Here is a 13,676-nt window from a genome sequence, read left to right as displayed (position 1 = left end):
GCTGATAGAAATGAGGTAAAACTGATTTAAGTTTCCCTGCATTAAAGTCCGCGGCCACTAGGAGCGCTGCTTCTGGATGAGTGTTTTCCTGTTTGCTTATGGCGGTATACAGCTCATTGAGCGAGGTTTAATGCTAGCATCGGTCTATCGTGGTATGTAGACAGCTATGAAAAGTACAGATGAAAACTCTCTAGGTAGATAGTGTGGTCTACAGCTTATCATGAGATACTCTGCCTCAGGCGAGCAAAACCTCGAGACTTCCTTAGATATCGTGCACCAGCTGTTGTTCACATATATGCATAGGCCCAAGCCCCATGTCTTACAAGATGCTGCTGTTCTGTCCTGCCAATGGAGTGTATAACTCGCCAGCTGTATGCTCTTAATGTTGTCATTCAGCCATGACTCGGTGAAACATAAGATATTACAGTTTTTAATGTCCCGTTGGTAGGATATACGTGCTTTCAGCTTGTCCAATTTATTTTCCAGCTATTGAACATAAGCTAGCAGGACCGAAGGCAAGGGCAGATTAGCCACTGATCCTCACATGGCACCTGGATCTTTTCCCACAAAATCTCAATTTCTTTCTCCAGCGAATCACGGGGATCTGGGCCTGGTCAGGTATCTGTAGTAGTATATCCCTCCTGTATGACTCATTGAAGAACTCTTCATCCAGTTTGAGGTGAGCAATTGCAGTTCTGATGTCCAGAAGCTGTTTTCGGTCATAAGAGACTGTAGCAGCAACATTATGTGCAAAAGAAGTTACGAACAACGAAAAAAACTAACAAAATAGCATGGTTCGTTGAGAGCCAATAAGACGGCAGCCCTCCCCTCTGGTGCCATCGTGATCCTTTATAACAGCCTTCTGTGTGTTCTACGTTCAACTCCTTCCACATATTTGCAATCAAACGCCAGAATTTTCTCCATCTCCTTAGCAATCATACTCTGCTTCCACAGGGCACTCCACTGATTTCAAAACTCGGTCCTTCAGAAAGTGGAGAGGAACACTTTTGCAGTTCTTTGTGATATCTTTCCAAAAAAATGGGTTAGAAAGGATTACCTATACAGTGGGGGAAAAAGTATTTGATCCCCTGCTGATTTTGTACGTTTGCCCACTTACAAAGAAATGATCAGTCTATAATTTTAATAGTAGGTTTATTTGAACAGTGAGAGACATTTACATTTACATTTAAGTCATTTAGCAGACGCTCTTATCCAGAGCGACTTACAAATTGGTGCATTCACCTTATAATATCCAGTGGAACAACCACTTTACAAAAGTGCATCTAAATCTTTTAAGGGGGGGGTTAGAAGGATTACTTTATCCTATCCCAGGTATTCCTTGAAGAGGTGGGGTTTCAGGTGTCTCCGGAAGGTGGTGATTGACTCCGCTGTCCTGGCGTCGTGAGGGAGCTTGTTCCACCATTGGGGTGCCAGAGCAGCGAACAGTTTTGACTGGGCTGAGCGGGAACTGTGCTTCCTCAGAGGTAGGGAGGCGAGCAGGCCAGAGGTGGATGAACGGAGTGCCCTTGTTTGGGTGTAGGGCCTGATCAGAGCCTGAAGGTACGGGGGTGCCGTTCCCCTCACAGCTCCGTAGGCAAGCACCATGGTCTTGTAGCGGATGCGAGCTTCGACTGGAAGCCAGTGGAGAGAGCGGAGGAGCGGGGTGACGTGAGAGAACTTGGGAAGGTTGAACACCAGACGGGCTGCGGCGTTCTGGATGAGTTGTAGGGGTTTAATGGCACAGGCAGGGAGCCCAGCCAACAGCGAGTTGCAATAATCCAGACGGGAGATGACAAGTGCCTGGATTAGGACCTGCGCCGCTTCCTGTGTGAGGCAGGGTCGTACTCTGCGAATGTTGTAGAGCATGAACCTACAGGATCGGGTCACCGCCTTGATGTTGGTGGAGAACGACAGGGTGTTGTCCAGGGTCACGCCAAGGCTCTTAGCACTCTGGGAGGAGGACACAAGGGAGTTGTTAACCGTGATGGCGAGATCATGGAACGGGCAGTCCTTCCCCGGGAGGAAGAGCAGCTCCGTCTTGCCGAGGTTCAGCTTGAGGTGGTGATCCGTCATCCACACTGATATGTCTGCCAGACCTGCAGAGATGCGATTCGCCACCTGGTTGTCAGAAGGGGGAAAGGAGAAGATTAATTGTGTGTCATCTGCATAGCAATGATATGAGAGACCATGTGAGGATATGACAGAGCCAAGTGACTTGGTGTATAGCGAGAATAGGAGTGGGCCAAGAACAGAGCCCTGGGGGTCACCAGTGGTGAGAGCAGAGACAGAATAACAACAAAAAAATCCAGAAAACGCACGTCAAAAATGTTATAAAAGGATTTGCATTTTAATGAAGGAAATAAGTATTTGACCCCTCTGCAAAACATGACTTAGTACTTGGTGGCAAAACCCTTGTTGGCAATCACAGAGGTCAGACGTTTCTTGTAGTTGGCCACCAGGTTTGCACACATCTCAGGAGGGATTTTGTCCCACTCCTCTTTGCAGATCTTCTCCAAGTTATTAAGGTTTCGAGGCTGACGTTTGGCAACTCGAACCTTCAGCTCCCTCCACAGATTTTCTCTGGGATTAAGGTCTGGAGACTGGCTAGGCCACTCCAGGACCTTAACCTCTCTAGGGTCGGCGGGACGAAATCGTCCCACCTACTCAACAGCCAGTTGAATCCCGTGGCGCGTTATTGAAATACCTTAGAAATGCTATTACTTCAATTTCTCAAACATATGACTATTTTACACCATTTTAAAGACAAGACTCTTGTTAATCTAACCACACTGTCCGATTTCAAAAAGGCTTTACAACGAAAGCAAAACATTAGATTATGTCAGCAGAGTACCCAGCCAGAAATAATCAGACACCCATTTTTCAAGCTAGCATATAATGTCACATAAACCCAAACCACAGCTAAATGCAGCACTAACCTTTGATGATCTTCATCAGATGACACGCCTAGGACATTATGTTATACAATACATGCATGTTTTGTTCAATCAAGTTCATATTTATATCAAAAACCAGCTTTTTACATTAGCATGTGACGTTCAGAACTAGCATACCCCCTGCAAACTTCCGGTGAATTTACTAAATTACTCACGATAAACGTTCACAAAAAACATAACAATTATTTTAAGAATTATAGATACATAACTCCTCTATGCACTCGCTATGTCCGATTTTAAAATAGCTTTTCGGTGAAAGCACATTTTGCAATATTCTCAGTAGATAGCCCGGCATCACAGGGCTAGCTATTTAGACACCCACCAAGTTTAGCACTCACCTAAATCAGATTTACTATAAGAAAAATGTTATTACCTTTGCTGTCTTCGTCAGAATGCACTCCCAGGACTTCTACTTCAATAACAAATGTTGGTTTGGTTCAAAATAATCCATAGTTATATCCAAATATCCTCTGTTTTGTTTGTGCGTTCAAGACACTATCCGAATGGTAAAGAAGGGTGACGCGCACGACGCATTTCGTGACAAAAAAATTCTAAATATTCCATTACCGTACTTCGAAGCATGTCAACCGCTGTTTAAAATCAATTTTTATGCCATTTTTCTCGTAAAAAAGCGATAATATTCCGACCGGGAAAGCGTGTTTAGGTTCAAAGACGAAAGAAAATAAAACATGGGGTCGACTCGTGCACGCGCCTCAGCCCATTGTCCTCTGATAGAGCACTTGCCAAAAGCGCTAATGTTTTTCAGCCAGTGGCTGGAATTACATCATTCAGCTTTTTCCCGCCTTCTGAGAGCCTATGGGAGCTGTAGGAAGTGTCATGTTACAGCAAAGATCCTCAGTCTTCAATAAACAGAGTCAAGAAGCTCAAGGAATGGTCAGAGAGGGCACTTCCTGTACAGAATCTTCTCAGGTTTTTGCCTGCCAAATGAGTTCTGTTATACTCACAGACACCATTCAAACAGTTTTAGAAACTTTAGGGTGTTTTCTATCCAAAGCCAATAATTATATGCATATTCTAGTTTCTGGGCAGTAGTAATAACCAGATTAAATCAGGTACGTTTTTTATCCGGCCGTGTAAATACTGCCCCCTACAACCAACAGGTTAATGTGCTTCTTCTTGAGCCACTCCTTTGTTGCCTTGGCCGTGTGTTTTGGGTCATTGTCATGCTGGAATACCCATCCACGACCCATTTTCAATGCCCTGGCTGAGGGAAAGAGGTTGTCACCCAAGATTTGACGGTACATGGCCCCGTCCATCGTCCCTTTGATGCGGTGAAGTTGTCCTGTCCCCTTAGCAGAAAAACACACCCAAAGCATAATGTTTCCACCTCCATGTTTGACGGTGGAGATGGTGTTCTTGGGGTCATAGGCAGCATTCCTCCTCCTCCAAACACGGCGAGTTGAGTTGATGTCAAAAAGCTCCATGTTGGTCTCATCTGACCACAACACTTTCACCAGTTGTCCTCTGAGTCATTCAGATGTTCATTGGCAAAATTCAGATGGGCATGTATATGTATTCTTGAGCAGGGGGACCTTGCGGGCGCTGCAGGATTTCAGTCCTTCACAGCGTAGTGTGTTACCAATTGTTTTCTTGGTGACTATGGTCCCAGCTGCCTTGAGATCATTGACAAGATCCTCCCATGTAGTTCTGGGCTGATTCCTCACCGTTCTCATGATCATTGCAACTCCACGAGGTGAGATCTTTCATGGAGCCCCAGGCCGAGGGATATTGACAGTTCTTTTGTGTTTCTTGCTATTGCGAATAATCGTAGCAAATGTTGTCACCTTCTCACCAAGCTGCTTGGCGATGGTCTTGTAGCCCATTCCAGCCTTGTGTAGGTCTACAATCTTGTCCCTGACGTCCTTGGAGAGCTCTTTGGTCTTGGCCATGTTGGAGATTTTGGAATCTGATTGATTGATTGCTTCTGTGGACAGGTGTCTTTTTTTACAGGTAACAAGCTGCGGTTAGGAGCACTCTCTTTAAGAGTGTGCTCCTACTTTAAGAGTGTGCTCCTAATCTCAGCTTGTTACCTGTATAAAAGACACCTGGGAGCCAGAAATCTTTCTGATTGAGAGGGGGTCAAATACTTATTTCCCTCATTAAAATGCAATTCAATTTATAACATTTTTGACATGCGTTTTTCTGGATATTTTTGTTGTTATTCTGTCTCTCACTGTTCAAATAAACTTACCATTAAAATTATAGACTGATCCTTTCTTTGTCAGTGGGCAAACGTACAAAATCAGCAGGGGATCAAATACTTTTTTCCCCCACTGTACATACTGAGCATGTTATAGACAGAAGCGTGCTCCATCGACGACTAATCCGAACTTATCTCTCGGCACATCCAGCCATCCATTATCTCAGCCAATCATGACTAGCGGGAACGTTCCTGTCTTTTCCTGTGGCTAAACCTACTATGCTTGTAATTATTTTATATTTTTTGTATTTACAGTTGGCATACGAGTTTATTATTAGGGCATAGTTCACATGTTCCAGAAGTCATTTCTAACAAAAAAATGCATTTTGATAAAAAATCTATTTGTAAAATGCCTCTCTGTGAAGTAGTGATGCACGACATATGCCTAGTTTCCTGAAACGAGTCACAGATAGGAGTTGGCTAAAGCACAAAGCCATTTTAAAGGGTACAGTGTTTTGGATATGGTGGATATGATACTGTTTTACTCCCCAACTTGTTCAGCTGGCTTTCTTCACATTGCATGGACAGTTAGTCCTCCTAAATCACCAGAACATGATTCCCATCCACACATACACTGGAGACATACTCAGTAAATATGGACTCTGTCTATCCCTCCTTCCCTCCACTCACTTTCCCTCCCCCCTCTCTCTCTCCTCTCCCTCCCTCTCTCTCTCTTTCTTTCTCTCTGCCTTGGTGATTGTTAGAGTACAGCAGTTAATCACAGAAAAAAACATTGAAATATTTTTATATAAAACATACATATTTTTTTCTTTATCTCTGGGCCAATTCTATTCCATTTTTCCCATGTGTTGTGCTTTGGGTGTGACTGTTATATTTATCAAAGTTTGGCCTTACAGTTGAATAAATCTTTCAGACATCTGTATCTTAAAAAGTTCTGTATGTGTGCACGTGCGTGTGTGTTTCAGTGCTGGGGAGGAGTGGACAGAGAATGCCGAGACCTATGACTCAAGTTTCTACAAGAGGACTCTGGATAACGACATCTATATTTTCACTGCTCCATATTTCAACAGTATGTTAACACACAACGAAACACACACACACACACACACGGATCCTCTCTTCGGTGTGGTCTTCCAGAAAATCCCTGATGGCCTGCTCTACTGTATATTGTAAGAGAAGAGAGGCCTTCTAGTCCCCCTCTATCTTTACTTCCTTTCTATGCTGCTCCCTCTCATCTCTCTATCTACCCCCCTCTTCTGTCCGACCCCTTTCTCTTCCCTCTCTCTCACTCTCTCTACTCACTATTTTAACGTACTTCTGTATCTAATGCTCTCTGGTATTTTCCACTCCCCTTCTCTATATGTCCCTGTGGTATTGCAGCAATCTACAGTTGTCAGAAGTTTACATACACCTTAGCAAAATACATTAAATTCAGTTTTTCACAATTGCTGACATTTAATCCTAGTAAAAATACCCTGTCTTAGGTCAGTTAGGATCACCACTTAATTTTAAGAAAGTGAAATGTCAGAATAATATTTATTTCAGCTTTTATTTCTTTCATCACATTCCCAGTGGGTCAGAAGTTTACATACACTCAATTAGTATTTGCTAGCATTGCCTTTAAATTGTTTAACTTGGTCAAACGCTTCAGGTAGTCTTCCACAAGCTTCCCACAATATGTTGGGTGAATTTTGGCCCATTCCTCCTGACAGAGCTGGTGTAACTGAGTCAGGTTTGTAGGCCTCCTTGCTCGCACAAGATTTTACCCACACGTTTTCTATTGGATTGAGGTCAGGGCTTTGTGATGGCCACTCCAATACCTTAACTTTGTTGTCCTTAAGCCATTTTGCCACAACTTTGGAAGTATGCTTGTGATCATTGTCCATTTGGAAGACCCATTTGCGACTAAGCTTTAATTTCTGGAGATGTTGCTTCAATATATCCACATAATGTTCCGCCCTCATGATGCCATCTATTTTGTGAAGTGCACCAGTCCTTCCTGTAGCAAAGCACCCTCACAACATGAAGCTGCCACCCCCGTGCTTCACAGTTGGGATGGTGTTCTTTGGCTTGCAAGCCTCCCCCTTTTTCCTCCAAAGAAAATGATGCTCATTATTGCCAAACAGTTCTATTTTTGTTTCATCAGACCAGAGGACATTTGTCCAAAAAGTACGATCTTTGTCCCCATGTGCAGTTGCAAACCATAGTCTGGCTTTTTTATGGTGGTTGTGGAGCAGTGGCTTCTTCCTTGCTGAGCGGGCTTTCAGGTTATGTCGATATAGGACTCGATTTACTGTGGATATAGATACTTTTGTACCTGTTTCCTCCAGCATCTTCACAAGGTCCTTTGCTGTTTTTCTGGGATTGATTTGCACTTTTCACCCCAAAGTACGTTCAACTCTAGGAGACAGAACGCGCCTCCTTCCTGAGCGGTATGACGGCTGCGTGGTCCCATGGTGTTGATTCTTGCGTACTATTGTTTGTACAGATGAACGTGGTTCCTTCAGGTGTTTGGAAATTGCTCCCAAGGATGAACCAGACTTGTGGCGGTCTACAATTGTTTTTCTGAGGTCTTGGCTGATTTGTTTTGATTTTCCCATGATGTCAAGCAAAGAGGCACTGAGTTTGAAGGTAGGCCTTGAAATACATCCACAGGTACACCTCCAATTGACTCAAATGATGTCAATTAGCCTTTTGATTTTAAAGCCATGACATTTTCTGGCATTTTCTAAGCTGTTTAAAGGCACAGTCAACTTAGTGTATGTAAACTTCTGACCCACTGGAATTGTGATACAGTGATTTATAAGTGAAATAATCTGTCTGTAAACAATTGTTGGAAAAATTACTTGTGTCATGGACAAAGTAGATGTCCTAACCGACTTGCCAAACCATAGTTTGTTAACAAGAAATTTGTGGAGTGGTTGAAAAACGAGTTTTAATGACTCCAACCTAAGTCTATGTAAACTTCCGACTTCAACTGTATTTATTTATTCATTCCAGGTCAAACAGCAGTATGTGAGTAGATCCAGTAGACTAGAGTAGGGTTTACTCAATAGAGAGCTGAAGAACACTATGACACCATTCCAGGAGTGGGGAGAGTTGACCCATGATAGATCTTTCTCTGCTAACATGCAGAGTCAAATATCTTTATGGTCACGTTAGCATTCCTGGGGTCCCAATCAGTGACCTAGGCCAATTACTTTCTAATACTTTTGGTGTGCTTCGTTTAGCCTCACATACAGGGTAGGCCGGTGTTTGCACTTTTGGGACTATTCCATTTGTATTCTATCTACAGCTGTACTGTATGTGCTCCTACTGCACTGCCACAGACACATGACCATTTACCCACTTAAATGAGACCAAACAAAGAAATATGATATATTTTATCATATTTGTTATTTCATGAAACATGATTTCCACCAAATGGGTTTTTAAAGCCTCACACAATTACTGTCACTGTCATTGTCATGCAAGTGTCACTACATGTGAATGTGTTGACACTCTTACCTCTGCTCCCCCTCACTCTCCCTCCTTCTCTCTCTGCTGCAGAGAGCAGGGAGTCAGGCTATGAGTCAGGTATTCTGGTGAGCAAGGCTGTAGATCTCAACATAGACAGAGTCAACCTCAAACCAGCGGGTGAGTGGACAGAACCGTCCACATTTCCTTAGCTGGGTGCTTAGTTGTTGTATTGGGTACTTCTGAATTAAAACTGACAGCCTAGAGAATAAGATGAAACATCCATAGCTCCTTCTGTACAGGATTATTCAATAACATGTTTCTGAATATCCTTTTTGTTGTTTCAATGTCCTGTAGTGGTGGGAGTGAAACTGAACGTCTCTGCCTGGATGAACAGCTTCATGAACGCCACCATTAAAGTCAACGTAAGAGAAACACTTTCTTTAGTTTAGGATTTCTTATTCACATCCCATTGTGTTTGCTAAAGTTGTGACCATTCATTCATGATGGTGTGTGCTTTGATGGCGTTTGCAGTGCAAGGATGAAATCTGTGGCTGTCTGAAGAATGATAAGGTACAATGGACTATCTCACTCATGGAAAATCTTTTGAAATGTTGATAATGTTCTATACTGACTGATGTTCTCTTTCTATCTGTCACTCTCTCTCACTCTCTGCAGCATGTTGACTGTGTCATCTTGGATGATGGAGGCTTTCTGCTGATGTCCAATCAGGAGGAGTATATCACACAGGTGAGTCTCTGTCACCTAATCAGATTACTCTGTCACAGACATGTACATTTGTCGTACCAGAGCAGGGTCAATATTATTGTCTGTCTGTCTGTCTGTCTGTCTGTCTGTCTGTCTGTCTGTCTGTCTGTCTGTCTGTCTGTCTGTCTGTCTGTCTGTCTGTCTGTCTGTCTGTCTGTCTGTCTGTCTGTCTGTCTGTCTGTCTGTCTGTCTGTCTGTCTGTCTGTCTGTCTGTCTGTCTGATTTTCCGGACCTAGACTAAGTCTAGTCCTGGAATAAAAACATGGTCAATTTGGGACAGGGAAACTAGCCTTTATAAAATGTGTTGACCTGATCTGTATTTAGCTCTGACTAGCCAGATAATATTTTCTTGCCTGTTTCCACAGACATTTCCTTTGCGTCTCTAAAACTCTTTAATACCAATGTCATATCATGTTTGGCATGACAACAAACAAAACAGAGTTTTTAAAGCACAGATCTAAGCGGTAATGGCTCCATAGCATCTACAGTATTCTGAAGTTTGTAGAACATAAACCCATAGTCCCAAAGCCAAGACACTCCTTTTGGAATGAGAGCTAAAAGGTTTTTGTGGTTTGGCTGGCCACCAGATCTCTTCTCCTGCTCCTCTCTCCATCCCTGCTTCATCCGATCTTTTTTTATTTTATTGTATTTAACCTTTATTTAACAGCGAAAGACTGTGGGTCTCTTTCACAGATGAGCCCGGCATGAACACATCAATAAACAACAATTAGATTATTCATACAGTATCTACAGTATATATACATCAGTTACACAATACATGAAAAGCAAACACGATAAGCAAAACACAATCAAATAAAACAAACACATTCGTCAGTAAAAAGGCCCTCTAATGTCTGCATGAATTGCCCTAGAGGCACCAACTCCACCAACTAAAAGCAGATTTACCTAAATCGGTGTAGATTGACAGCATCTCCAGGGTTAGCCATCCCAGAGTCTTTGTCTTGTAACTTAACAATGAAGTAAGGTATGGTGGAAGTTTATGCAAGAGGGCTTTATTGACAAAAAATGTGCAATGCATTGATCTATAGCAGGGATGGGCAACTTTGATGGGTGTGGGGTCCACAAAAAAATCTGTTATTTTATCATAGCGGGCCACAGTGGCTCGCGGGTCTGCGTGCCCACATCCATACATGTAGTCAGAGCCGGCCCTAGCCTTTTGGGGACCCTAAGCAAAATATTGTTTCCCCACCTTGCTATCAAACATTTTAGCGACCCCCCCCCCCCCCCCCCCCCTCTTGACAGCAGAGAGAAACAATTGTTTTAGAGTACATTTTCTGAAACTCTATATATTTTCCCATGCGGCGTAGAGAACATGTAACAGTTGTAACGAAAGTTTGCTACAAATCTATACATTTTGCCATGGGGGTGAGTGAGAGAAAATTGAGCAATATTTAAATTGTACACATTTTGCAATAGGGTGGGGAGAAATGTTTGCAGTTTTTTATATGATATCTGAGTGAAAGTGACCAACAAATGAATAGGGGCTCCCCAGTCGGTTATTTGACCATAATTAATACAAATTTGGATAGCTAGCCGCTAGACTAACTTACTGTACCAATAAAGAAATAAAAAAGTTGAGAACCCGACTGAGTCCTCTGCCCACCTCACATTTTGCTATGGAGGGTGGAGAGAAGATTTTGCAATTTTAGAACTAATTTCATGCAATTCTCCAAATTTTGCTTGTTTCAGTTTTACGGATTACAGTGCCTTCAGAAAGCATTCAGACCCCTTGACTTTTTCAATATTTTGTTACATTACAGCCTTATTCTAAAATTGATTGAATAAAAACATTTCCTCAGCCATCTACACACAATAACCCATAATGATAATGTGAAAACAGGTTTTTAGAAAAACAGAAATACCTTATTGACATAAGTATTTAAGTATTCAGACCCTTTGCTTTGAGACTCGAAATTGAGCTCCAGTGCATCCTTTCCATTGATCATCCTTGAGATGTTTCTTCAACTTGACTGGAGTACATCTGTGGTAAATTCAATTGATTGGACATGATTTGGAAAGACACACACCTGTCTATATAAGGACCCACAGTTGACAGTGCATGTCAGAGCAAAACCAAGCCATGAGGTAGAAGGAATTGTCTGTAGAGCTCCAAGACAGGATTATGTCGAGGCACATGTCTGTGGAAAATGTAAAGAAAATGCAAAGTACAGAGAGATCCTTGATAAAAACCTGCTCCAGAGTGCTCAGGACCTCAGACTGGGGCCAAAGTTCACCTTCCAAGAGGACAACGACCCTAAGCACACAGGCAAGACAATGCAGGAGTGGCTTCGAGACAAGTCTCTGAATGTCCTTGAGTGGCCCAGCCAGAGCCCGGACTTGAAACCGATGAAACATCTCTGGAGAGACCTGAAAATAGCTTTTCAGCGCTTTCAACGCTCCCCATCCAACCTGACAGAGCTTGAGAGGATCTGCAGAGAAGAATGGGAGAAACTCCCCAAATACAGGTACCCAAGAAGACTCAAGAAGACCCAAGAAGACTCAATGCTGTAATCGCTGCCAAATGTGAGTAAATGGTCTGAAAACTTATGTAAATTTGATATTTCTGTTTTTTATTTTTAATAAATTAGCAAACATTTCTAAAAAACAGTTTTTGCTTTGTCATTATGGGGTATTGTGTGTAAATTTATGAGAGAATTTTTCAAATATTTTTAAAATCCATTTTAGAATAAGGCTGTAATGTAACAAAATTTGGAAAAAGTCAAGGGGTCTGAGTACTTTCTGAAGGCACTGTATTTCCTGCAATTCTACACATTTTGCCATAGGGGAAAAATGTTTTCAGTTTTTGATTTTGATCTGCGGGCCTGCAAAAGGTCACCAGTTGCCCTTCTCTGATCTACAGAAGACGAGACTTCAAAGAGGGCAAACCTACTTTCTGATACAAAATGCAATGATGTGTATCGGCCATAATAAAGTTCAATACACTATGAAAAACGATGTCCAATGGCTTCAGCACAGTGGAAGCTTCATTCACATAGACGATATCGCCATGGTCAATAACCGGAATGAATGTTGTTTAGTTTCCTGCTGTTTAACGAAAGACAGGACTTGTTCCTATTAAAGAAGCCTACACAAAAAATGTATCATCAACATGCTTTTTGAAAGACATATTTTCGTCAATCCAGATGCCCAGATATTAATAAGCGGGGTCACAATCAATGAGAGCACAATCCAAAGTTTGTATGCATAAATGATCAGATACATTTTTATGTGATTTGGAAAGTGACATATAGGGGAGTGGAGTAAGTTGAGCCAAAGGAATAAGTTGAGTCCCTTGTTTCTAAGGAACCATACACAAAATTAATAATTTGTGTCTTGTTTCAGGAAACTAGGCATATGTCGCATGTCACTACTTCACAGGAGAGGCATTTGAACTCTAACATTTAATTTTTATAAAAAATATTTTGGGGGGGCAGATTGACTTTCATGTGCCTAGATAACAAACTTGTATGCCATCTGTAAGTACGAATACAATTTTTAATTATGAGGCTAGTTGGTTTAGCCACAGAAAAAGTCAGGAACCTTCCCGCTAGCCATGATTGGCTGAGATAATGGATTGTCTGGACATGCTGAGAGATGAGTTCGGATTGGTCTGCGACGTAGCACGCTTCTATCTATAACATGAGCTGCTCAGCATGTGTAGGTAATCCTTTCTAATGTGCCATTTTTGAAAGATATCACAAAGACTAAACAAGTGTTGCTAATGCTCTCCACTTTCTGGAGGACTGTGTTTTGAAATCAGTGGAATGTGGAAGCAAAGTATGATAGCTAAGGAGATGGAGAAAATTCTGGCGTTTGATTGTAAATATGCGAAGGGAGTTGAAATGAGAACACACAGAAGGCTGTTGTATAGTACACCTGTATTCGGATTACATCTTCAAACTAAGGGCAACCAAGGCATCCATGACAGAGAGGGAGAAGCGTTCATCCATGTATACAGGTAAGAGAGTCTAGCTAGCTATATTTTTGGGATATCAAATGTTTCTAATTTAGTCAGAAAGTTCATTTCATTGCAAGTTAAAATGTGTTGTTAGCTAGCTAGCTAATGTTAGCTGGCAGTCTCGCTAGCTAATGTTACATGTATGATCTGTGTAGTAATATTATTTGCGTCTCAGAGCCATTTGCATTGCTAGTTATAGCCTAATGTTAGCTAGCTAATATTGAACCTAGTTGGTTAGCGTTAGCTACCTGCAGATTCCCGCAGGGTAGTAACGTTATGAGTTGGGACTATGGTTCATTGTTTAGTTAGCTAGCTAGCTACGCGTCTAAACAAAAGA

General features: G+C 42.1%; 1 protein-coding gene across 1 annotated transcript in view; it reads left to right on the top strand.

Annotated features, from left to right (window-relative positions):
• LOC106573448 (voltage-dependent calcium channel subunit alpha-2/delta-1) overlaps positions 1-13,676 on the top strand; it is a 160,603-nt gene that overhangs the window by 112,360 nt on the left and 34,567 nt on the right. Inside the window, exons 28-32 of the mRNA XM_082962632.1 lie at positions 6,102-6,205; positions 8,686-8,772; positions 8,950-9,017; positions 9,127-9,165; positions 9,271-9,342. Of these exons, the coding sequence (XP_082818758.1) occupies positions 6,102-6,205; positions 8,686-8,772; positions 8,950-9,017; positions 9,127-9,165; positions 9,271-9,342 (370 nt within the window). The remainder of the gene's footprint in view (positions 1-6,101; positions 6,206-8,685; positions 8,773-8,949; positions 9,018-9,126; positions 9,166-9,270; positions 9,343-13,676) is intronic.

This window comes from Salmo salar, chromosome 16 (assembly GCF_965601325.2).
Source record: "Salmo salar chromosome 16, fSalSal1, whole genome shotgun sequence".
Classification (NCBI taxonomy): Eukaryota; Metazoa; Chordata; class Actinopteri; order Salmoniformes; family Salmonidae; genus Salmo; species Salmo salar.
Note: the sequence above shows the minus strand (reverse complement) of the source record. Positions and strands in the feature narration are given on the sequence as shown.